The sequence below is a fragment of the Hylaeus anthracinus genome, unplaced genomic scaffold (assembly GCF_026225885.1).
Source record: "Hylaeus anthracinus isolate JK02 unplaced genomic scaffold, UHH_iyHylAnth1.0_haploid 11985, whole genome shotgun sequence".
Classification (NCBI taxonomy): Eukaryota; Metazoa; Arthropoda; class Insecta; order Hymenoptera; family Colletidae; genus Hylaeus; species Hylaeus anthracinus.
This window is the reverse complement of record NW_026534333.1, coordinates 7,104,803-7,128,862: the sequence shown is the minus strand read 5'-3', so window position 1 is coordinate 7,128,862 and position 24,060 is coordinate 7,104,803. Positions and strand designations below refer to the sequence as shown.

At 45.0% G+C, this 24,060-nt stretch overlaps 1 protein-coding gene across 5 annotated transcripts in view; it reads left to right on the top strand.

The window, feature by feature from the left end:
• The window catches only part of LOC128887306 (uncharacterized), a 200,799-nt gene extending 176,768 nt beyond the window's left edge, over nt 1-24,031 (top strand). For all 5 annotated transcript variants that reach the window (XM_054143053.1, XM_054143054.1, XM_054143052.1 and 2 more), the window contains one exon: nt 23,563-24,031. In XM_054143053.1, coding sequence (XP_053999028.1) covers nt 23,563-23,768 — 206 coding nt within the window. In that variant the 3' untranslated portion in view covers nt 23,769-24,031. The remainder of the gene's footprint in view (nt 1-23,562) is intronic.
• Nucleotides 24,032-24,060: the final 29 nt, after the last annotated feature.

Genomic DNA, 24,060 nt, shown 5'->3' with positions numbered 1-24,060 from the left:
ATTGCGCTTGTTCTGCCAACCCCTTCTCCTCCCTAAGGCGATCCGAAGTCCCGTGATTTTTCCGTTCTGGGTCGGGATTCATCGTTGCGGTCGGCCTGCCAACGTAATCGCACGACCACGTAACGTTTCTCGGCCTTTTAACGCGTTGATTGATCAATGAATTTCTTTAACGAACCTACCCGCTTCGGATTCGCGGCTTCAATTATTTCGACGGGTTGTCAGGACGAAGGTTTAAGGCACCGAGGGTTCTTGAAGCCTGGCGAGCTTGCGATGACCGAGACGGTTCGACGAGCTGATAAATTGTCAGCTCACGGTGACGCTTCGACGCAGTTAATCCTTGCACGATTTGGAAAATGTTGCGCGATGTTCTCGCCCCCTTGAGAAAGTGGTTTGTGTTGGGAGTCGATGATGATGTTTGGTTCCAAAGAACAAGGAAGAATGATGTTTGTTGTCAGAGGAGTTTTTGGCTACTTACGGGGTATAGCTTGTCTGGAGGAATATGGTTGGGCTAATTACATGATTTGCTTTGAAATTTATTAACGTAACAGCTTGAAGAAGGAATAGAAATTTGGTTACGATACCTAAAACCTGATGTGATACATTACCTTATGGTATTGCGATTAAACATTACTAGAACAATATAAAATATTTTACGAACGATTCGTTTTACTACATAGGCACCTTTTTAGGTCTCTATAATTCAGCATTCCTTTTCTTTGAGGTTTTCAGCTTTCGTCCATATTCACAAACTCCGATTCGATTCATTATCGACTTTCTCATCCACGTTTTTAAGAGGATTACGCGGGTCGTTTCTTTTTATTTAAACATTGGCCAGGTAGGCTCGCGATGTCCGAATTTCTTGCGACAACCTTGCCCGAAGACAGCGAACCTCCGGTTGCTGTGACTTAATGATGTAGCGTCAATTCGGTGTGGGCGCCGCTTGTTCTCTCTCTTTTTCGCTCCCTCTCTCTGGTATCTCTCTCGCTTCGTGGCTACACCTCGCATATTTGGCGCGTGATGTCGCGACCAGATTGGTTCGACATGCTATACGAATGTAAAGGTCGAAGCCGTGAAGACGTTGAACGGATTCTTGAACCGACGACGAGAAGCCACGAGTTCTCCATTTAACGAGTTCTCCACGTCAGAAGTGGAGGAACGATGATTGGTGTCATCGAGAATATCTATTTTCTTGGCTAGTCTAAGCAACATACGTTCAACGTGTTCAATTCTTGCTGTTGGGTCCTCTTTCAGTACGCAGGTACTTCAAAAACATGTGTAGCAATTCGCGTCAACAATGGTTTTTCACGTTGGATAATGCCAACGATTATCTTCAGCGCGGTTAGCATCGGTTGTTTAAGGGGACCAACGTTGAATTCACAGCGGCGCGGCTTAATTGGTATTACGCAAGAATGGTAATATCGGACAATTACCCAGTGGTTGCACAAACATACAGAACCATTTTTATTGATTCAAGCAAATCGACCGGTTTCGTACCATTAATTATTTTGTTTTATCGACGAAGCCTTTGGCGGGACTGTCACACGAACAAATCCGAGTGACATACCTTGCGTCGAGTCGATACTCATTGTCAGATGTAAACTTTCGTTTCAATTTCTTTGCAGACTTACGCCGATCCGACTAACGTTTCTACTCGATCTTTTTGCGCTAAAGTAAATTATAATTGGTATCCTGAACGCTACAATTGATTAAATACGCGAGGTACGCGATCTGTGTACAGGGTGGTCGGATACTTTTGTGTGTAGCTGTACATCACGGGGACCGAGGGGGTTAACATTCTAAGAAACTTCTTAAAATTCCTATCGTCGTTCAGCAATGAGATTTCCCATCGATCGATCGAGAATCGAACGTTTCTCAGCGACGAGTCGACGCGGCGCGCCGTCCTCTTCTTGGCTTCTTTTACTCGTTCGATGAATCCAATGGAAGTGACGCCCAGCGGGTTCGATCGACAGCCTTGAGGTGTCTGTCGGTGATTTAAAACACTAGAAGCTTGCAGCGTGTCGCCGATCGAACCTGTATGCGTACACAAGGGGTCCCACGTCGCGCGTATATGCCGTTTCAAAACCTGCCAATCGGAGCTCTCTAACGACAAGATCGGTGAGTGATGGTGGAACGATCGAACTTCTGCCAGGCACCGACATTTGCATGAATCATTGACCGATTTTCATCGACGTCGGCTCAGCCTTTATTAGATCGAGGTCGTCGATCGACGATCGGTGTTATTTATTGGAAAAGCGCGCCGGGAAACCGGTTCACCGATTGTTTAATTAAGCGACGGTACCGACTTCGAGTCGCATTGACGTATCGCGCATCCTTCTTTTTGCGAGCGATCCCGATCTCGAGTCGGGAAAGAAGAGATATTGGAATTAATATTTACATATTCAACATGGTAGTCGTTTCGAGCAGATTTTTACTTTTACTCGAGATGTCCAAAACGGTGAAGGATCGATCGGAAAAGCCGCGCATACGCTTAGGGAACCGGTTAGCCGATTGTTTGATTAAGCGCCAGTCTCGTCTCCGGAGTCCGTAGTCGCTATTGTCACACCGAGATGCGCATTTTTCATTTTTGCTGGCTACGAATACGTCATCGTGACATTTATCGACACCGTTTCTGTAACGGTACGATTCGACGCTGTTCTCTTTTCGCTCGATTCGTTTCTCCGTTAGAAGTTCCGCGTGTAATCGAGAACATGGTTAATTTATGTGTTCACCGCCACGTGAATTATACTTTTTTTCGCGGCGAGGCCATTTGCGATTTCATGCGTAACAGTCGATCGTCGATACAGACTTGCCGGCGCGCTACGATCGCGCTAAAGTCTTATTGCTAATTGTGTTCCAAAGAGTACTGACTCTATTGTTTCGGGAACGGATTTAGCTCCGTATATCCCGCAGTAAAATGAGCGTGAACGATTTATTAGAAAGTCTTTTCAAGCATTTTCCATATTATGTTTGGTTTTATAATGGTTCTATATTACATTATTCGCATACTCGCCAATTTAATTGTTTAGAACACACAATCGCTTTAATTCAGCTAAATGCTGGAAAGTGTATTTTCTCTGAAGGTTAACAAAAAAATCAAAGTCTATAATTGTAGATATTCCTCCTCGCTATACCTTGCTTTCTACTTTATTAATGATGTTCTCCGAGCTACCGTTGCAGTTATTTTAACTTTAACGGTAATAATGTTTTATTAATAGTAACAGTCTTTTATTTTTCCTTTTACAAATCCGATTAAGGCTATTTCTCATCCGACCAACTACTTTTACATTACTATTGCTGTAATTCTATTGCTGCGCACCTGTCGCCATTGCGATTCTCTCTCTCTCTCTCTCTCTCTCTCTCTCTCTCTCTCTCTCTCGTGCGCGCGCGCTCTTCTCACGCCACATGCTCCACGTACAATCTTTCTTCTTTCGCCAATCAACCTATCAGTCACTTAAAATTTCTTTACGCGTCACTCTCTCGTATTTTGTTTGAAACGAACGTAAGAAGCAACTATTCGAAATAACATTTCAATCTTTTATATTCTGCGGTATTAGTTTAACATAACCGAAACATCGATTTATTCGAATAATATGGAAGAGGTAGCTAATTAGTAGAATTCGCAATCTGCTGATTACAGTTAAATACATCCCCGTACCAGGCAATTGTTCATACTCCATTGGGCGACGGTTGTTGCTCGCTGTAAAGAGGAAGAGATCGTGTTTGACTGATTCAGGGAATAAGCAACCAAGCACGAAACTCGAGCAGAGTACACACACTCGCTCGCTGAGAACACGGAACCAGTTCTCAGCTACCTTATGCATGAAATCGATCAATCGTTGCGGCGGAACGAGATCGGTCTTTTAGTTCGTTCTACCGTTCGGGACTTATATGAATCATTAGCTGACTTTTGTCGTGCTCGATGTCACGTTCTAATATACAGCCCCCCTTCGTTCTTAATCGCCGCGGGAATTTTCACGGAACTTTTCCTTCTATCATAGTAATTACGTGATCATACCGCAGATGGAGGAAATTCTTATCTCCATAGAAACGTCGAATAACGAATAAATGATAAACAGCTTTCGATTGGCTGTTTCCACATTGAATTAATAACGGTCTATCTGAATAACTGGAAAAAAAACCAGACGTTTCATTTTTATCACACGTGCAATTCGTTACCAGTGTCGAAACCGTCGTGCAAAGTTTTATTTCGCGATCGGTTAATGACTCAGGTTCTTTCGTCGTCGACGAATCGTTTTCTTGAAGGAGGAACCTCCTAATTTACATTTCTTTCTTTGAAACCACGAGAACTTTTTCCTGCGTCTTAATTCGCTTCTTTAATTCTACGACGTTTGTTAAAAATTGAAAGCGAAAAGTTCGCTTGCGGTATTAATTGTTTCGATATCGTAGCACAATTAGCAATACGCATACAGGTCGAGCGAAGTCCGGAAACTTTTTTTCACCGCTGTTTTGTTCGAGAACAGTTCCCTACCTGCTCGAAGATTGTTAGATGCGGGAGCAATTGAAAAGGCAAAGGTGTGTGCAATCTTGAACTACCAGCTAGGTAGGAATTAATTAGTCTTTATTGCCCCATCAACAGTGCCAACTCGTCGAGGGGTCGCTCCGTGCCATAACTCGAAGAAAGCCCAAGAATAAAGGAAAGAACAAAGAAAACTTTCTTTATTCTCTGTTCTTAGGGCCATAAAATGCACCCCTACCTTTTCCAATTTTTTCTATTTCACTTTATGGTGCAATCGATGCGTCGAGCACGAAGAATTGTTCGAGTTTTGCCTGGTCGATCTTTATGCTTGCATAGCAATAGGCTACGAGACGTTCGGTGTGTCACTAATGGAATGGACTTTAGTAGAATCGAGGCATTAAATTAGAAAGACAGAAATTGGGAAGTGGTTATTTGATTAATTTATTGTAGTATTAAGGGGACCAGAAAGTAATGTCGTTTCTTTTACACCCTAATACATTAGGATGTCCGAAAAGTAATCAAAATTTAATCAACATTTATTTATTAAAGAAGTAAAGGCAGTTCGATTCCTTTTATGAAAAAAGTCCTTCGATTTGTTCATGTCGAAGATATTTCAATTACTTTTCGGCTCCCCTAATACAAATGAAAATATGATAACTCTATTTTTATTTTCTGCTCTCGTGGATTTCATCATGTTTTCTAAACAAAAATTATTTTCTATTTCTTTGATTGCTGTACGTGTCCAGTACCAAACACCTTATAAAACACTGTTACAGTTACCTTACTCCCTTGATGCTCGACCGCGGTTATCAAAAAAAATTCATCGAGCCTATCAGACATCTAGAGCCACGAATTTGACCGACTGTTCCCGTTTTCCGTTCAAGTTCACCACTGATTTATTACCGAATGACGCGCAATCTCGCGTCCACCGTTCCATCATCGTCGACTTTCCACGGTCTCCTCGCCCATGGAGCGACGTAACGAGTCCGTTAAGCATCGAAGTCGTAAATAAATGCGAGGGCACGGCTGAAATCGTCGGAAGTCCAGTGAATCAACGCGCACGAATCCTTTCACAGATGTGGACGCAGCAGCCAACGAGCGAGCGGGAGCCCCAGCATCGAGAATTCCATCGAGCAGAACGCGCCGCGTCGACCTTCCTTTCACAAAGTGCGCACAAATCAGCGTAGACACGCCACCGTCTTACGCACAGAAGTTGTACCCGGTTATTACACCTCTCCGCGGGGACCCAGCTTTTTTCCAGTTTTCGAAAGACGTCCGTCAACCTGACCGAAGCGAGTCTGCGCCTCGAATAAAGCGCAACGAGTTACGCTCGCTTCCATCCGCTCGCCTATCAGCCGCGTGATGGGCCAAGTTCTCATTTGTGAGGCGTTCCAGTCAATTTTCAAGCTGTTTCATTTTAGTTATATATCCATAAGGAATTTATTTTATGGGATATACGTAATTTACATCCGACGAAAATAATCAAAATTAGAGGCGGTACGCGGAGCTGTTTGGAAAGTGTATCTGTGAGAGTGACCTGGAAAGTTCAGGGAAGGGTTAATGCGCGCGCGTAATTGCTGGGGTTGATAAGAATCAGTGCGTGCTGCGCGATGTTTTATTAACGTGACGCAACTTTCAACGATTTGGCGACTTTTCAAGTTGATGGATCAGTTTCATATATCTTTCTCGTTATTCTGCTATTGAAACGTTCGCTGCCTTTAATAATTTATTATATTTCCAGCAGAAAAGATTTAAGTACTAATATACACGAAGTCAGAGAAATAAATGTATACAAATTTACATGCAATTGCACGGAAATTTTTTGATTGTATAAACCATTTCTCTGGACGCATTGATCTCGCTGAAAGAAGAACGGACGATAAGCAGACCAAATCGTACGATATCGAAACGAAATATTTCCTAAGTGGAGAGTCAATGCGGGCGACTATTTATAAACGTCGTTCTCTGTGTTTTGTCCAAGATCTGGCGACAGTATTTGAATTCTACGCATACTGTCGGAAGAAACCCAGCGGTCTTTGTTAGTCGACCTGCGCAGGTGTGTCTCGGCTTTACCTGTACCAACAACAGGAAAATCACAAAGAGCGTTTCGAGCTTACCCCGACGATTGCAAGGCGCTTATACTTACAATGAGCTCCCACTTTTCGACGATCATTCTTACTGGTACTTGGGTACTGGTGATAATAATCAGCATTGATCGATATCACGTTGAACAGAGTTTGCATTTTGTTACTTTCCTATCTAGGATCCCTTAGGGAATTTTCACCTCGATCTCAAATTTCCATCAACCTGAAGACCAAAACGCCTCGAAGAAAAAACGACTGAAAGTTCGTAAAAACAGAACTGTAGCCACGAAGTATCCCTAGAAATTATACAAAAATCTCGCCGGAACCCTAGGGCTCTCCCGAAGCGTCGCGGACAATGGATCGCCATGGGACAATCCCCGATCCGATCCCAGGATCCACCCGTGGTTCCGAATAATAAAGAAAAATCAGACCCGATCGATGGCTTCCAGGAACCAGCTAGGATTCGTCTATTGACGGCGGACGTCGACGCAGGTCCTGCGCCCGTGTTTGCGTGTCTCCGTTCCGATGCAAGGATCCCCTCAACAATGGGGTCCTCTCAAAGCCTGGCTAAAGACGAAAAGCACGGACGATGCTTTTCGGATGCTTAGCGGAACGGGGCAACAATAACAGCGACCAGTCGGACCCGTGGGCTCTTTACGAGCGATCGACAGCACCTGGCAGAGAGTGACCTGCGTCTTCAGGGACGCTGCGATTTTACTATCGAAAAGCCTGTCCGGCAACGAACACCTGCATTCTCGGGAAAAACGATCGGACGAAGTACGTCGAGTCCATTCAGGGAACGTTTTCAGAGAGGGGAAAAAAAGGGAGGAACAAGAAGGAGAGAAAAGGTGAAGCCGTAGGTGGCCTTGGTTCGGGACGCTCGAATTCGGGAAAGGAAATGCTTCGGGGGGAATTTTTGCATGGAGATTGCTCGTTGGACGCGTATGAATTCCGGTTTCGGGGAAAATGATGCGCGAGACACCTATGCGCGAACGCGATACGCGAGTATCGTTACTCGAAAGTGGAGAATTATCGAGCATTAACGCGCGACCCGTCCAAGTTTCCAGACGATGAGGGCAGAACCTGGTGGTTCTGCTCGAGGATCGGGAGTTCTTTGCGATCTGTTTTGCTGTGGAATGATCGGGATGAAAGCGAACGTCTGTACTGTGTGGTGCGTTATTGTAACCATAATCAATACGAGCCGTTCAAATCGATTAACTCCATAAAACAAAAAGTTGAGAAATACGATGAAGTAATATACATCATTTCTCAAAACTCCCTTTGTAATGTAAATTCAAATAAATATTGTAGAATGGATAAATGCAATATTTATGCGACTGGTTGGAGTTAATCGATTTGTGCAGTGAACGGCTCGTATCTTTAGATCGATGGTGAATCACTTTTTTTTTTCCACTTGAATACAACTCGCATAATTATCATTCCCAGACACCCAAATCTGCTCATATTTTCCAAAGCGTATCGCAAGTCATTTCGTGCATTGTCAGTTGCGAATGCGTTATCCGAAATGAAATTAACGAAGAGTGCGAGCCGCGAATGGTACCAGAGATCCAATTCTGTCGATCGTCGATCGTTCCAGCAGGCTTAATTCGCCGTTTCGATCAACGTTCGAGAAAGAAGTGCAATTGGTTGATGCTCGACGGTCCCCCGCGGCGTAAGAAGGCCAAAGTCCTCCACCTACGCGGCCACGGTGGCGCACCTTGGAGATATGAATTTGCAAGTTGGGCGTGGGCGGATCGCAGGGCGCTCCGTATCGCCTTTAGTTTCTTCGCGTCGTGCTCCGGATGACCGTGTCTACTCTGGAAGACGTCCACGGGGGACGAACCACCCACGCGACCGTCGAGCTCTTCTTTTTCTCTTCTTTCCTCTCGCTCTCGATGTCTGCATAATGCTCCGAGAGACGCCGAAGATCCATCGAGATAGAGGTCAGGCAATTAATCGTACGAATTAATTAATCGGATCACGGTCGATTCCTATCTTCGCGGTCCGAACGAGGAAGTTTCCTCGTCGGGCGTAGGCGACCCTAACACCGCGATCCCACGTTGAGATAAGGGCGCTCTCTCGGCGACCACGTGAACAGCAACCCCACGGAACACAGGAAACCAGAACATTCCTCACGTCCCACCTTTCGAAATAGGATTATCTTTCTCCATTCATCCCTCCCAGAGCGTGACTTGGAATGGCTCGCGTGGGCGTAACGCGGCACCGTTGACGATTTTCACGCTTTGGGAATTTTCACCTCCTCTAAACGTGTTTTTCGACACGTAGATTTCGTAGAAACTAAAGTAGAAATTGAAGTGCATAATATAAAATTATTTCTTCGTTCATTGTATTATACATATATTCCGTCCAGCGCGTCGTTCTTGTACTCGAATCGTCCAAAGCATCCACGAACAAAGATCCGCGTGATTCGCGGGTCAGCCAATAATATCAGTCATTTAACGCGTGACTCATTGTACACATCGATCGTCGATGCCGAGGAGCGTGTTATCGATAGGCGTTATCGGCAGTCGCGTTCCTCCCTCTCGCCCTCCACCCTTTCCACCCTCGTCGAATCCCTTAATAATGACACGATGCTCCCAAGGAAAATTACAGCCGTCCTTACGAAACAAGTTACCCAGGGTGAATCCCAACGTACATACACGATACACCCGGTACATGCGCACCAGCTAATGGTATATGAATAATTGAATATCCCCCCTATCCGACACGTATCTATGAGTGGCGGGAACATCGCTCCACTACCAACTCCCTAACGGGTGTCCCGTTCCTGTTTCGGCAAACATTCGATTGGAACATAGCGACTATGAACTTGACTTTTTATTGCTGTTTAATGATTCTCTAGGTAGAATATTTTATTTTATATTTTTCCAAGTACTTTTCGTTTTGTGCCTCAGACTGTTACAAAATAACCTTTAAAACGATCCTACTTGCAACATTCGACCCTCTCCGCAGGGGCCCATTTTTCTATAAATTCCATAAATTCTATTTTTCCCGTAAACGTTTCTGCAAAGTCGACAATTGAAATAATCATCCAGTGTTTAGAATTCTGCTTGGCTTAAACGGCACTCGAATTTGTTCGTCGTTCGGGTACATGCCGATTATTGCGACACGGTATGCAATTTGCCGTCGATACGTAAGCGTTAGCCGAACGTTTCCACATATTCCATGGTTGCTCGGTGGTTGCATGTCGGGGATAATCCTCGTGGGGAACGCTTCCCTAATTTAGTCCCAATGACGTAACTGCTTAGATGCGTAACAATTGCAGGATATCTTAGAAGGGATATTTCCAGCTTTAACGTCGCACAATATGATACGTGCCATTGTCTTCCCGCGGTACAGATACGCGAATCATTGCAATATGGAGAGGTGAAGGCGTCGATGAGTTGTGGGAAACAGGGGGTAGAACGACGGTCACTGGACACGTCGATACTCGTACGATAAGAAGTTGTCTATTACTTTTTAATATGTGGCAACATTTGTCAAGACTCGTGTGACATTTCAAGTTAAGGTGTCTTTAAGATAATTGGAACCTTTCTATTTGTTTATATTTAGTATCCACTCGCGATGTAGGGTAGTAGGGTCCAAGACATAGTTTTACTATTTATAATAACATTCTTTAAATAAGTTATTCCTTTGTAAAAATACAATTTCATTTATTTAACAAAAAAAAATCAATTCTTATTTTTCTCGTGTACTTCTCTCAGTATAAGCATGAATTTCGAGAATTCGATTGCTCTTCATTTATTTTCGCACGGGCAAGCTTCCCTTGTCGCATTAATTTTAGAGTTTCGTCGTTTTTGATTAATTCTTCAGAAAAAAAGCCCAATGAAATTGGCACTTTCCCAGGTTCAAGTTGACGCTTCATTAGGGGCCATTTCTGCCATCTCCTCCCCTTCATCGAGCCGTTTCGTCCTTCGTTTTTCCTCGTCCACTTCTCAGGACCTGTCACAGAATTTTTCACGCTGATCCACCTGAAATAATGAACGGCGTTTCTACCTATGCAACCCCTCGGAACGAAGCGTCTCCGCACGTACCGAGTTCTTGTTCTTCTAGAAGAGTCCCCATGCTCTAACGATCTCGTTCTGGCCGTGGAATTTGTTGACGGTTCCGTCGGTTCCATAGGTGAACGTTAGTTTCTTCATCGATCGCTTTATTATTTACTTCCCCGCGCACATCGGGACGCGGTTGACATTAAATAAGAACGACGAATTCTATGAATGTTTTATTATTTTTTTTCCAATGTTAGCTTGTCTAGAAATTTCGTGCCAATTTTTAAGAAAAATTCAAGAACGCATTCAAATTTGGATGTATATTTATTGGGTGATATTTAAAAAATACCGAAATCACTTTTCACCGTCAATCGTTGACTCGAGCCACCGATCGGCCATCGCGACTTTTCTTCCCTCGTTTCCGAGAATGATTTTCCTCCCAGCTCGGCCTTTTTCTGATCCGCCCGTAAAGGATTCCTGCGCGGCTTTAAAACGATCGCGCAAGCACGCACATGCTTTGGCCGTAAAGGGTTAGCTGCAGGGTGAGATACGCATCGCCAGGGCTGGAAAACGGCAACGAGGGTGGGCGTAAAGGGAGGCATTGTAAGTTTACCGATGCGGCCTGCTAATGAGGCCGCCGCGGCAACACGCCTTGCCACCGAACAGCCCTTTCCGGAAGCGCGTGAGCGTTCTTGCGACGCTGTTGCTAACAGGTTTTGCACGCCTGCCTAGCTTAGGCTTATCGCCAGACCGCAGGAATACGCTACGGCGAAAAGAAACGGCGGGCATCGACATTTTTCATCTCGCTCGATTTACATTTTACTGTCAATCAAAATTAAGTATCGAGCGGTCTGCCTTTTTGTTCGGTGTAGAATCTACACTGTAGATCGATACCGTAAGCGGGTTTTTGAGTTTTGGGATCGATTCGCGTACAGTTATCGTTTATTTGGGCATTTTGTAGGTTTATTTCGAGGGTGAATTAACTGTGATCTGGTTAATTTTGTCATGTGCTTGTATAGAGTCTGGCCAGCAGGCTGATATAAATTGTCCCCCTTAACTTGATACATCGGTACAATGATAATTAATAACCCCTAATTTCTAAACACGAACCATTACTTGGGTGGTAAAATTGGCAGGAAATTGAATACAGTCTCGGCTAACGTTGGTGCTTCGAGTTCAGCATCAGGTTTTTGGATTCGTTCGCTTAATACAATTGATAACCTGTAATTTAGCATTTGGTAACTCGATATCCGCGTGGGTTGCTTGTCATAAGCTTGTCACACGGCGATTAGTAGTTTCTAATAGCATGCTATTAGCTCTGAATTTTATTAATAAACGTGTGCTCGTCGATTGCAATCCATATTTAACGTCATAAACGCGCTAACCAAGTTTCACGGTGACCGCGAAAAATTAGATCGTACGTCCATTGATTGATGCTATCTAAGTTATTTCGTCGTTAAACGATTCGATGTACTAGATTACGTTGCGATGCATGTTTGAACCATAATGCGAGACTGATGATCGGATGGAGCCGTACAGTAAGGTTCAAAAAGAAGAGAACGGAAACGTTCCGACACTTGCTGTGGTTGAAGCGATATTTCAAAAAATCGTTCCTAAAATGTTAAAGACGATATTCTAACCTTCGATGGTACATCTGAAAAATAAATTTCGGAAGGTTGAAGATTTCAATAGTGTCGGCTGCACTCGAGGCGTTCGCGATTAATCGCATTTTTTATCGAGGGAGAAATAATATGCCAGGTAAGGAGATTGGAGGAAAGTTACGTAAACCCTTTCACTTGGCCTACCTCGTAAATATCAGCCTGTCCAAAAATTAAAGACCAACACTTGCAACCTGGCAGACAAGATGCTTCTCTCGGTTGGACTCTATGGTTAGCGTCAGAGAGCGTGTAGCAGTTATAAATTTTAGGATTACAACTCCAGTTGACTTGCGATAAAGTAGTGTCTCTCATTCATACCTAAGCTAATATAATTTTATATCAAAATAAACCCTACTCGTTCTTTGTGCAGGGCTCTCGACAAATTGCCTCGAACTAAAGACTCGCTAATAAATAAAAATAAACAAGGCTAATTTATCCGCAAGCCAGTGTTACACTTTCTACTTCGTTGCCTCTTTCCCTTATTTTGGACGATTAAGAATGTTCGTACGGATCGTAATCCAGCGTGAAGAAGAAGCGTCGACTTTTGCTCGTCGCTGTAGCGACCGGTTCGATATTATTTGCTGCGAGATTATTTTTGCAACGGCCGCGGTACACGGTGCTCGCGTTACCACACCGGCGTTGATGGATCTGCCGTTGACTCGCGAAGCGATCCCACGGGTTCAGACAGATATGGGCGTGGAGCATTTAAATCAATTTACGGACACGCATGAGTAGCCGCGACGAGCATTTCAAGCGTTCCATAAAGGCGCTTCCTACGGTCGATTTCAGTCGAGTCCTTGGAATTTTCGGTATTCGAACGTTTTCTTCTAAACGGGATGTTGCGGCGAGGGAAAAACTACCAATTGCTCGTGTAACGTGTAGTCGTTCACCGTATAAAGCTTTCAAAAGTATTTTAGCGTGGAATTAAAGTTTCTTCAGCAGGTGTGGATTTAAAAAACCCGCCAAACGAACTTCAAACCGGTGCTGCTCACGTGCGTGCCAGCCACTGATGCTGAAAGCTTTTATTTCATTCTTATAGCACGATTATTATCTACTTTTGTTATTTTCTATCATGGTCTTAATTTTGTTACAAGCAACCTGCAGATGTTTATGAAAGATTCTGCACCGAACCTCGGTTAAAGACTCGAGGGACTGCGCTTTTGTACCTTTGAGCGGAGGAGTGCACGGTTACACGAGCGATTTGTGTCGCTTAGGTTTCTTCTTCTTTCCCTGTTACTTATGTATATGTACCGTCGACCAGGACATAGTATATAGTCACTCATCAATGTTTTCCGACCTTAGGTGTGCGTCATCGGAGTAACCCTTTGTTCGAGGGTATAATTAGCTCTACATACACCGTGCCAGAGCTTGTACATAAAGCGCTTCTACCTACGGATTCGCTTGAAATCGAAGCGGACGATGTCGCCATTGGCGGTGTGTCACGACTTGCACTCTGCTCGTAGAGAAAAGAATAACATGTCCCAGCCGAGGAGTATTCATCGCGACGCTTAGGATTTATCGAAGTACTACATTGTGCTTTTATCGATTAGTACACGTAAAGAAGTGCACTTGTCTTCCGACTCGTAGTAAAAAATAGTTTTTCCTGTTCATTGCTTTACCCTAAAGTTTAGAGTTTCGAAAGAGTCGCTTAGAAACTCCTTGCGAAAAGTCGAAGAACTAACGAAGAAATATGATTAATACAAAGGAGGCACGTGTCGCATTGTGAAACGCGAAACAAGAATTAAAAATTAAAAGAACTGCTTTGTTATCGCGCGTGGAACGCTGATGGGGAATCGGTGCGGACTGTTTCGCGCCAAATTGCTGGAGGTCGTTAACCTTCGTCCAACGATCGCGGCTAATCGGTGCTTCGAACGAAACGCGAAGCAGTTATTATTCGCCGTCCACGACAATATACGCATCGCGAGTTTTATCCTTTGCCCCGTGAGTCTAATTGTAACGGATCTCTGTACATCAATCACACATGCGCCACATGGAGCACCGTTTGCTCTACTTCGAGTGCGTTTTACTATTGGGACAACTAGGATTGGTTTCTCCTAGATGCACTCTCAAACTGACAAATGATTCTTGTCACTAGTTTTGTTGCAAGATCGTCCTGGAGAAATTAATAGAAATCACGGGAGTATAAAAATTGCTCAGAATAGCAGTTCCCAATAGTAGTTTTTAAAATCGTTATTAATAGCGGTATTAGAAAAAGTTCAAGTTTAGAACTGTTGATAGCAGTAGACAGTCTAGTTCGCTATTCTAAGCGCTATGAAATACATGGTATGTATCATTCGCATCACTTACACTATCACCCCAACGATATATCCTTAAACTGAAAGTTTCTGGCTCATATACATAAATATTCTAATTATCGACACACTTCACACCAATCGGAACTATGCAGTCTAACCGTGGTCTAGAATTACGTCATAACTCTTATATTCTCGGCTGATTCGACGCGGGATTTAATAAATTTTAATGAAATATGGCTTTTGCTTCGCTAGGTCATATAGATATTAAGGTGAATTAATTCAAATGTCATAGTACGTGTCGACACTAGAAATATGTTCTATTTAGAATTGATTAAAGAATGCTGTTCACTTCTTTTTATCTGAACACTGCCATTCCTCCTGCACATTTATCAATGAAGGTAGTTTGGCATATTCCTTTCCCCGAGGAAGATATTCGATTGTAAAATGACTTTGATTTCTTCGCGTTTGAACTACTCGATCTTCTACTGATGATAAAAAGAAGGCAATCTCATCGAAATGAAACATGAGCCTAGGATCAGTGTGATTTCTCGTAGTGAACTCTCTAGAAAATGTATAGTTGCATCGCTTACAGTAAATTATGATATACATAAAACTAATATCTTCGTGTACGTCCATCTTTAAATGTTGCACTTGTAATCGTCTATTTCCTCATTAGCATACAGATTCCAACTAAAAAATACATTTAATTAACTGAGAATTCATGTTATCTTAAATCTCTAATTCTCTTTTCAAATAAAGTCGTTCTTCGACAGTTGAAACGGTGGCAGAACTCGTTTTCTGCAACATTGGAATTTTTTCTTGCTACTCGTCATTTCGACGACGATGGCGATTGCTACTTTGATAGTCGAAGACGTGTACATTACACGAGCATGTTTCAATCTAATAGAAACGTGTGCTTGAATCGTCAAGAAAATTACTTCAGTTTAGACTTATAGCTCTATATAAAAAGATTTCGTTGAAGGCGATGTGTAGTTCGTTAGTCCCGGATAAGAGCAATGAAAATTCTTTAGTTCCTTATAGAACTGTGACTATATATATACATATATATTAGAGTAGTGTTAGTTGTGAATAAAGCATGCATCTGGGATTGGATACAGCCACATGTTGTTTTCTATTTGATCGAATTCAGTCCAGAAACCAATGTTCCCTTAAACAAAATTATTCCTGCCATCTCGACTGCGCTTAAACACCCACGGATCAGCTCGATGCAAGCCAAGGAACAGAGGACCCGTGCCTTATTATCGATTCGCCGAAATCCCCGTCGATCATAAATCAAAGGGAACGCGTTCCTCGCGGTGCGAAGCATCCGCTAACGGAGATCATTAGCGCACCGCGTCAAACCGGCCTGTGAACCCAATCAGAATCATCCTTGCTCGAAGAATCGACCACGGTGGATTGAATCAACGCCCTGGACGGCTTTCCGTTCCCGAAAATCCCCACGGAAGGAACACCCCATTCACGGCCATAGAGAATGTTAAATTTCCGGTGGAGGCGACGCGAGCCGGCAACAATGCCGCAACGATCACATTAAGGAATGTTTTTGCGATAATTCCCTGGGCAGCGTGGCGGGTAGTCCGCAGATACGTTCACGTAAACGCGCGGGGTACCGAGGAGTACGTACACGTAGACGCGGATAGCTTGGTAAGCTGGGTAGCTAGGTAGCCGCCATGTCTAATTATGTCGCATTGATTTTGTCATTAGCCGCCCCTGCGGCCGTTGTTGCCAGTGCAGGGTCGACGTCAGTGCAAAAACACTTCCTACCAACGATTGACGACGAAACCCGACCGCGTGTTCCCTGTTCGTCTAACCCTCCCTCTCCCTATGCTCGTCAGATTTGAAATCGACACTGGTGATCACCGGAGGTCTCGAGAGTTCGAGGATGGTATTCGACGTGTCTCCTCTGTAGACGCTTTTTCCCTGCTTTTTTTCCTTTTCGCCTTTTCGTCGCTAGTGGTGCAGCGATTGAACTTAGCCCTGCACCACAATTGCAACCAGTTTTTTTATTGGCTTGAACTATACACGCATTCTACAGCCCCTGAGGGCTTCGTCTTTGTCTTATTTATGCTTGGTCTGAAATTGTGACCACGAGCGAGGCTCGAAGTATAGCAAGAGGTTAATCGATGATTTTTCAATTTGCGCGAGCGAAACCGTCTGCGATTCGCAATGGCCGTTCGCGGTCGAACGAGAGCAGGGTCGAAACGACAACTAAACGACAAGAGAGATAGCGTACGTGTGTGTAGGGAAAGGTGGGGTGTCCAGAGGGAAAAGTGGGGAATCTCGATAAAGAAGGGAGGGTGTACGAAGAGGAGAACGATGGGAGAACAGAAAGAAGAGGATCGGTGGAAGACAACGGTAATATGCGAAGGGCATATAGCACACGAAGGAGGCGCGCGTAATTTACGTACAACATGGATCCGGGCGGCGTTTAATCCGGCGGGCGAGCTGGCGATTATGAAGTTAGGTTGGGTTAGGTGGTGAGCGCAAGCAGAGCCTCTTTGTGATATCAATTAAGTATGATTTGCCCCCTCCGAGCGGTGGGCGCTTTGGTTCTCTCGCTGTTTCTCCTCTCTTTCTCCCCTTCGGCTCACTCCCCCTCCATCGTCTTGCTCCTCTTCTCGTTCGATGCTCTCTTACCCCCGCGGGGTAACCCGGAGTTTAACCTCATCCCTTATAATTTTCTTCGAGTGCACCGTGAGAAACTCGCCCGTAACACGCACGCGCACGCACATACAGCCGCAGAGTGTATCGGTTTCTCGTTCGAACGGCGGTCACCGATTATTAGATTTCATCGAATTTTCGTCGTTCGCTCACGTGGCGGGCCCAACGGCCGCATCCCGTCCGGACGCCAATTAACCCCGTTAACGTTCCAGACCTGCAATTAAGTCTCGATCCGTGAGAGAACCGAAATCCCGCGCCTCGCTTTCTTTACCGCCTTCCGAGATCTCGGGTCACAGAGGGAGCGAGGAAAGAATGCTCCTCGAATCGTCTCTCCCAGATACCTCGCAGCCTCTTTCCGATAGTCCTGATCACCGCGAGCTTTTTCATCGCTTTTGAACTCTACTAATTTTTAGGAAAATTCGCTCTTGACAATTTCTTGACAATCGAAACTCTTGCAAATATTAATCTGTTTGGTACGATTAGACTTGATTATAGATTCATATAGCTTTCTTGAAGCGTTGACACCGTAAATCCTTTATGTTTGCAGTGGTGTCACTAACAAAATTTGTTAGACTTACGATGTCCCCTCGTAAAGGACATCCAAGTGCAAAGGGTTAAATCAACCAACTGTACGAGTAGTAACCCCATTAATGTCTCACGCGTATCATCGTTAATCCTCCTCGGTACTTTGCGATCACCATATAATCTGATGCGAAAACCTATTAAAATTCTATTAATATTTAGTTTAGCCCATACGAAAAATTAACCAATAGCATCCCAACTCGTTCCCAAAAAATCTGATCTCCGAATCTGAATTCCATCCAACCCCTCCAAGTCCCCCCTACAGTCATGGTGCATCGTACGCTACCAGTCTTGAACTGTCCATCGTTTCCCGATCCTGCAGGAACGACGAATCGATAATTCCCGTAGCTTCCTCATTAATTGACAGCGATTGGACGGTTCCTCGAGTTTTATCGCGGCGCGGTGATCGTTTCACGTCGATGCGTTTCGAGTTCGTGCAACGCGTGGGTCTCGTGTCGCGTTCTGGCTGCGTGTACTCGACTGCCTGTTGTGTTCGGCCATTCGATAGTTCTTATCAGTCCACCGTACGCGCGTATTAAGTAGAAAGCTGCCGGTATAATGATAATAATGAAAGGAGCACGGCGCGAGATTAATCGGGGGCTGCGAAGTGTTACGTTTAATGATCGATATCGTTAAACGGATACCGAAGCACACTTTGCTGGCATTTCTCTGCGCGCCTTGATTAGCATAAATAATAACGAGTGTTGTTGCGTTTCATTGAAACTCGGGAGCGTTGTTAAAAGAGGAAGTTGCGAGAATATGCGAAAGGAGAACGAGCTGAAATTTCGTTGGGAGCGTGAACGGAATGCGATATTTCGTAACATTGGATCTTTTAGGGCTCGATTGAATTTCTCTTGATCCATAAGATCGTTTGTTTCGATTCTGAAATTGATAACTTTTTCGTTCTTTTTGAAACGATCCTCGCCAGATGCGAAAAAGAGTCGCGCAAATTCGATAAGAGTCGTATAGAGACGCGGAAGTAACCCGAACGCCTCATCGTACCCATGTGGTTCTTTCGAACGGGGACTTTTGAAGAACACGGAACACAGCGGTGGCGATTATGTCTTCCATCCGCAGAAACACGGATAGACGTGGTAGCATCGGTCTCCCCGGTCGCGACTGCACGCAAGCTCGGCTGAGGAGTAACCAGACACGATATTCAATAAATAACGAGACGCGTACGAGATAATTGGGAGTCATAATTGCGTATTTCGTGCCTGGGTTCGAAGTCGCGCGACCGATCGCCATGTGGAGCCCGCAGGCACCATCGATTCCTCCTCCTACCGTCACCGAAACATAAAAGGGACTTTCGCGTGAGAAGAAGCGCATATCGGTTCGGTTTCCGGTGAAACGAGGCGACAAACAAAAGCCCGGTGCGTCGACTTCGCGGTCGTTCGCCGAATATTTAACTCCCATCATTATCGGGGCCCTTTCCCCCTTCTTTCGACCCCGTTGTCCGCTGGAATCGCCAGCTCTCGGCTACGGAATCGTCCCTGTCTCGCCTGTGTTCTGGTTCGTGTTCCCCTTCCGTCATTCAGCGCGGACTCATCAACCATCTGTGTTCCTCGACTCATCCTCGACTTTCCTCGATATGCCCGAACGACGATTACATCCCGTGTCTCTCGCGTTGTGTGCACGTTTCATTTCGCGCCGCCATTGTCTTTCGGCGTCCCGAACAACCGGAAACGCTTAAAGTAAACGCAGAGATGAACACCTCGCGGCCCTGGAATTCGAGTAAATATTGCGTCGAGTTGAGCGTTCCATATTGTTGTTGGAATAGGATTTGATTGGTGTTTGCAGAGGAGTTTCGAAAACTGGAGACCTACCAGAACTTTGGTGGACTTGGACTTGTTGATACACTTGTGTGATCGGCTACCGTTTGGGATGGAAAATTTCTCATCCAGAGGAATGTGATTCGGCGTTGTAATTATTTCATGGATTTTTAAGGGAATGGAATTAATTATAAGCGTACTTTTTTAACCAACGCTCCTTTCTGTCAGCTACAATAGCTCGGATATTAAATAAACTCCCAGTGGTGCACTCCGTGTACACGAAACTTTTAATTGAGTCAAACTTTATCGAACTAACACGGTAGGAAAAGAAGTTCAACCGAGAATAATAAATGGTCGAGAGTTTGAAATTATATTAAATGCTCAAAACTTTGGTAGATTCTAAAAAACTTGCGTAAAAATTAGCTCGAAAGACACCACGCCGAGCAACATTAGAGCCTAGCCGACGGAAACATAGTAATCAAATTCATCGATCGCATTAGCGGCAACAACGTTTCGCGGAAGAACTAGCTTCCTATGTCGTCGGAGAAAAGGTGGAGGGAATACTCCCGTAATCGATATATCGGCTTCGTTTAATGAATCCTTCTAGAAATACGTAGTCATCCACCGGTTCGTCACGCCATCAGACCCGTTGAACGCGTTTCCCCTATTTCAGTGGTTTTCAAACGTTTATCGTTCGCAGCAACGCTCGCTGTTGTACTCGATCCACCTGGAGTGTCCTCTGTCAAAGTTCGCGGTGAGGGTTTCTCCTTTGACATCGTTATCTTAAGCTTTATCGATAAGAAGAAATCCTAAAATAAAACTCCTTTAAAAGGGATTACAGTTAAACTCGTAAGTTAACGCCTTGAGTAAACAGCCTCGGTCACTTGAATACCGAAGAAGAGGTAGTTATTACGATTATACCTCGATTTGGCTAACCGAGGGAAAGATATAGGATTCATTTCGAAGATTCTTGCACGTAAGATTCTAGCTCTTGACTAACTACGCTAATTGTCAAAGTACACGGTCTTCCCACGCACGTACTTTTGCAAGAGAAATCCATCCATCAAATATACATGACTCATCGAATCGGTCGGGTTCCATGACGTGCCGTTTGAATACCACTGGTCTAGCATATCGGGGTTACCTCATCGAAGTTACCGAACTCTCGATGCGCTTCTAACTTTCTGGTTAAGGGAAAAATTCCAGCCGAGCAAATGGATAATTAGCTCGTCGCATCGAAGCGAAGTTGTCGCATCGACGCAGCGTGAAACAACGCGGACACGTCTAGGATTTATCGACGCGAATCGATGGTAACAACCACGCGCGTAACGGTCGTGAATTCGCATGGCGTAGGAGCAGTTAAGATGTTATCGTTTAATGAGAGACTCAGGACCGAAGAAAGTAGAGGTTTCTATTGAGATCTAGCCCGATCGAGCCTGCCGAGCTGGCGGCCGTCCTTCGATACCTAGCATCGTCCAAACGGGTGATAAATTAACTAGAAATAGGTAAGTCGGGGCAGGTGATGTCAGATTGGCAGATGTTACTGGTTACACAACAGCTCCGGCCCTAATCTATCCGGCATCGGCGTTACCATTTTTTTCGCTTTTGCTCGATAGACGTCTACGCGAGCTACGTTATTACGTTATGCATGAGTATTATATTATTGTAACGGTTGTCGATGTTAGATCGTCTTGTATCTCGGACGTTCGCAGAAGAATATGGTGGAAAATGTAGATCATCGTGTAGCGTACATCTTTGACCGTATCAGACATAGACAAATTTTAATTGGAACGAAAGTATACGGTAACTATTCGGAATAATTTATTTTTCGAATAAACCAGATGTCGGTATAAATCAGATTTACGAAAGATCTTTAGAAATTTATTGTACCGATTTCGGCTACCGCTTAAAAAGTTTCCGCGAGAAAGGTAAAAGTTTGTTAAGTTAAACACGAGACATTTTTCCCGTCACGACACTTGATAGACTGGTCGTGCATTAGAGCATTATGAACGCGTTACACATTGCGCAGACATGGCATAACGTAATACATGATCATAGGAGTCACGCAATGATCACGATATTTGCTTTAACCGTGTATGAAACCAAGCTATCGCTCTTTTCGACGTGTCGGGACGTAAGTAAAAATGTCTACCTTGTCTCTGTCGAGCTGGGTTGTCGACGAATCTAATACCCTCGCCGGTACACTAAACATTTCTTTCTGTTCGCCAAACAATACAATCTGTTTATGACAGCTACGTTGCGCTGAGCACATGTTCGATAGACAAGTTACATATCATTCGAAAGATTTATGTTGGATTGCTCAAACCTTTTCGGTGCTCTAATTCCTTCGGCAACGATCAAATTCATGTCAAAGAGACGAATGACTGAAAAAAAAAAAAGGATACAAAGAACTTTAATAGAAATTTAACAGGCGCAAACGTTACAGTCGGTGTCTTCCGGTCGCCAGTGGAACTGAATTAATTAATCGCTGAATGCAAAGCAGCCAGGCATTCTCGTTCCCATCATCGATTTCCGCGGTCTCGGGAAGGGAAGCCTCGACGAGCGTTATCGACTGTCGCGTGATTTACCTAGGTCTGGCGGGATCGATCAACGATAATCCGTGGTAACGATCGGCCGCCGTGGCTCACGCGTTATAAAAGTGGCATCGCTTGAGATGCCGGGGATACGGTGACTGGATTATGGAGTTTGCACCGCGGAATTATAACTGTGCTGATAGCGGTGAGAAAGGCGGAGAGAGATAGAGGGAGAGACCGCATAATACCGTACACGTATGTATCATGATGTCCAGCGGTGCACTTGTAGCCAACAAGAAAGGAACACCGTGGCCCACGGGTGGAAGAGGGCGCAGGAATCTCGTGGTAGCATCCGCGGGATGAGAGATTCTCGGGTTCGTCACGCTGCGATGCACCCCTCTGCCCTCTCTCTCCGATCTATCCTCCCTCCCCCTGGTGCATACGTGTCCGTTGGTAAATGCATAAATCCGCGTACACCCACTCTTCTCGACTCTAATCCGTTAGATTCTGCGAATGCTCGCGGCTGTCTTTTGAACCGCGATAATCCGAGGCTGCGATTTCGCGTAATTGGGACTAGATTATTAGACGCACGGACGCCGCCGACAGGAATTCATGCGCGGCGTTCTTACCCGCGTCCATCTTGGAATCGTACTCGCGATAATCAAACGATCCTCTACCCGTGGTCATCAAACGGTGACCTAATCCGGTCTGTTTGCCAATGCGAACAATTTCTCGTTTCATTGCTAGAAAAGAAGTGGGTTTCTAGACGGGGATGCAGAGAAACGAAGGTTTTAACAGCGCACAACAGCGACATTCATGCCTCCCGACCTTTTTCCGTTACGGTTTTCTTCTTCGCGCACAGGTCGAAAGGAGACGTCGATATCCAATCGATAGATAAGCTTGGTCGACGGCTCGCAAACACAGCTGGGTCCACGCAGGGCTCAGGTAATCCGAACACAGGATGCCTTGTGTTACCGTGGCAAGTCTCTCCGGTTTTGTGTACCCACCCGCCGCCATCGTCGCCCCGATCCTCTGCACACGCAGCTTGCCGTGCTTTCGACGTATTTCGCTATCTTTCGCCTGTCCTCGGTGCCGGCGCTGTTTGTCCGGATTAACCGACTAGACCATCTCGTAATATCCCTGGCGAAATCATTCCCTCACGGGCGGGCGAGCTAGATTCTTCTTCGTGAATATTAAGTACCGCGATTACTTCAGAATGTAACCGCTGGCGAAGACGACGCGGAGCGTGCGATCTTCCGGCATCTGTTGTACGCCGGAGCGTAGAATCGGTAACGTTATTTAAACATATCGTTGACCGGCAATTTTACACAGAAATTAAAACGATCTAAATAAACTCCAATAAACTTTATAAACTGTAAAAAAGTATATTCATCCTGGCTTTCATCAATTGAAATAGATAATACAAGAGTTTACGACACGAGTTTACAACAATGTGTTAATATTTACGTGTGGACAGCGTTTCTAAGACGAATTTTTGTTTTGTGTTGCAGGTACGACCTGGGGTTGCGTCGGGGTAGCTAGCAAAGCGTCTGTCGGTGGTGAAGAGGAGATTACGATTACTGATAGACAACGATTGAAGAGGGCGGGGAGCGCAACGTGCGGTAGAAGAAGAAGAAGAAGAAGAGCAAGTCGAGAGAGTGTAGGCGCAGGCGCCGTAGGTGATGTGAGGCTGGCGCCCGCCTCACGTTTGGGGTGATGCCCTCCAGTGAGCCTCATCCCCCCCAGTACCACCTTCAGCACCACAACATTCCTCCGTCGCATCTTCAGCAGCACACGTCGGCCGCGATCGGGCAGCATCAGCTCTATCAGCAGCTGGTGGCGGCCCATCAACAGCAGCAGCAGCAGCAGCAGCAGCAACAACAACAGCAACAGCAACAGCAGCAGCGACAGCAGCAACACGGCGGGCCCTTTCAAAATTCCACGTACGCGCAGCAAAAGCAGGAGATGAGCCCGGAGGAGGAGGGGGGTCGAGGGGGCGGGTCCCCCCC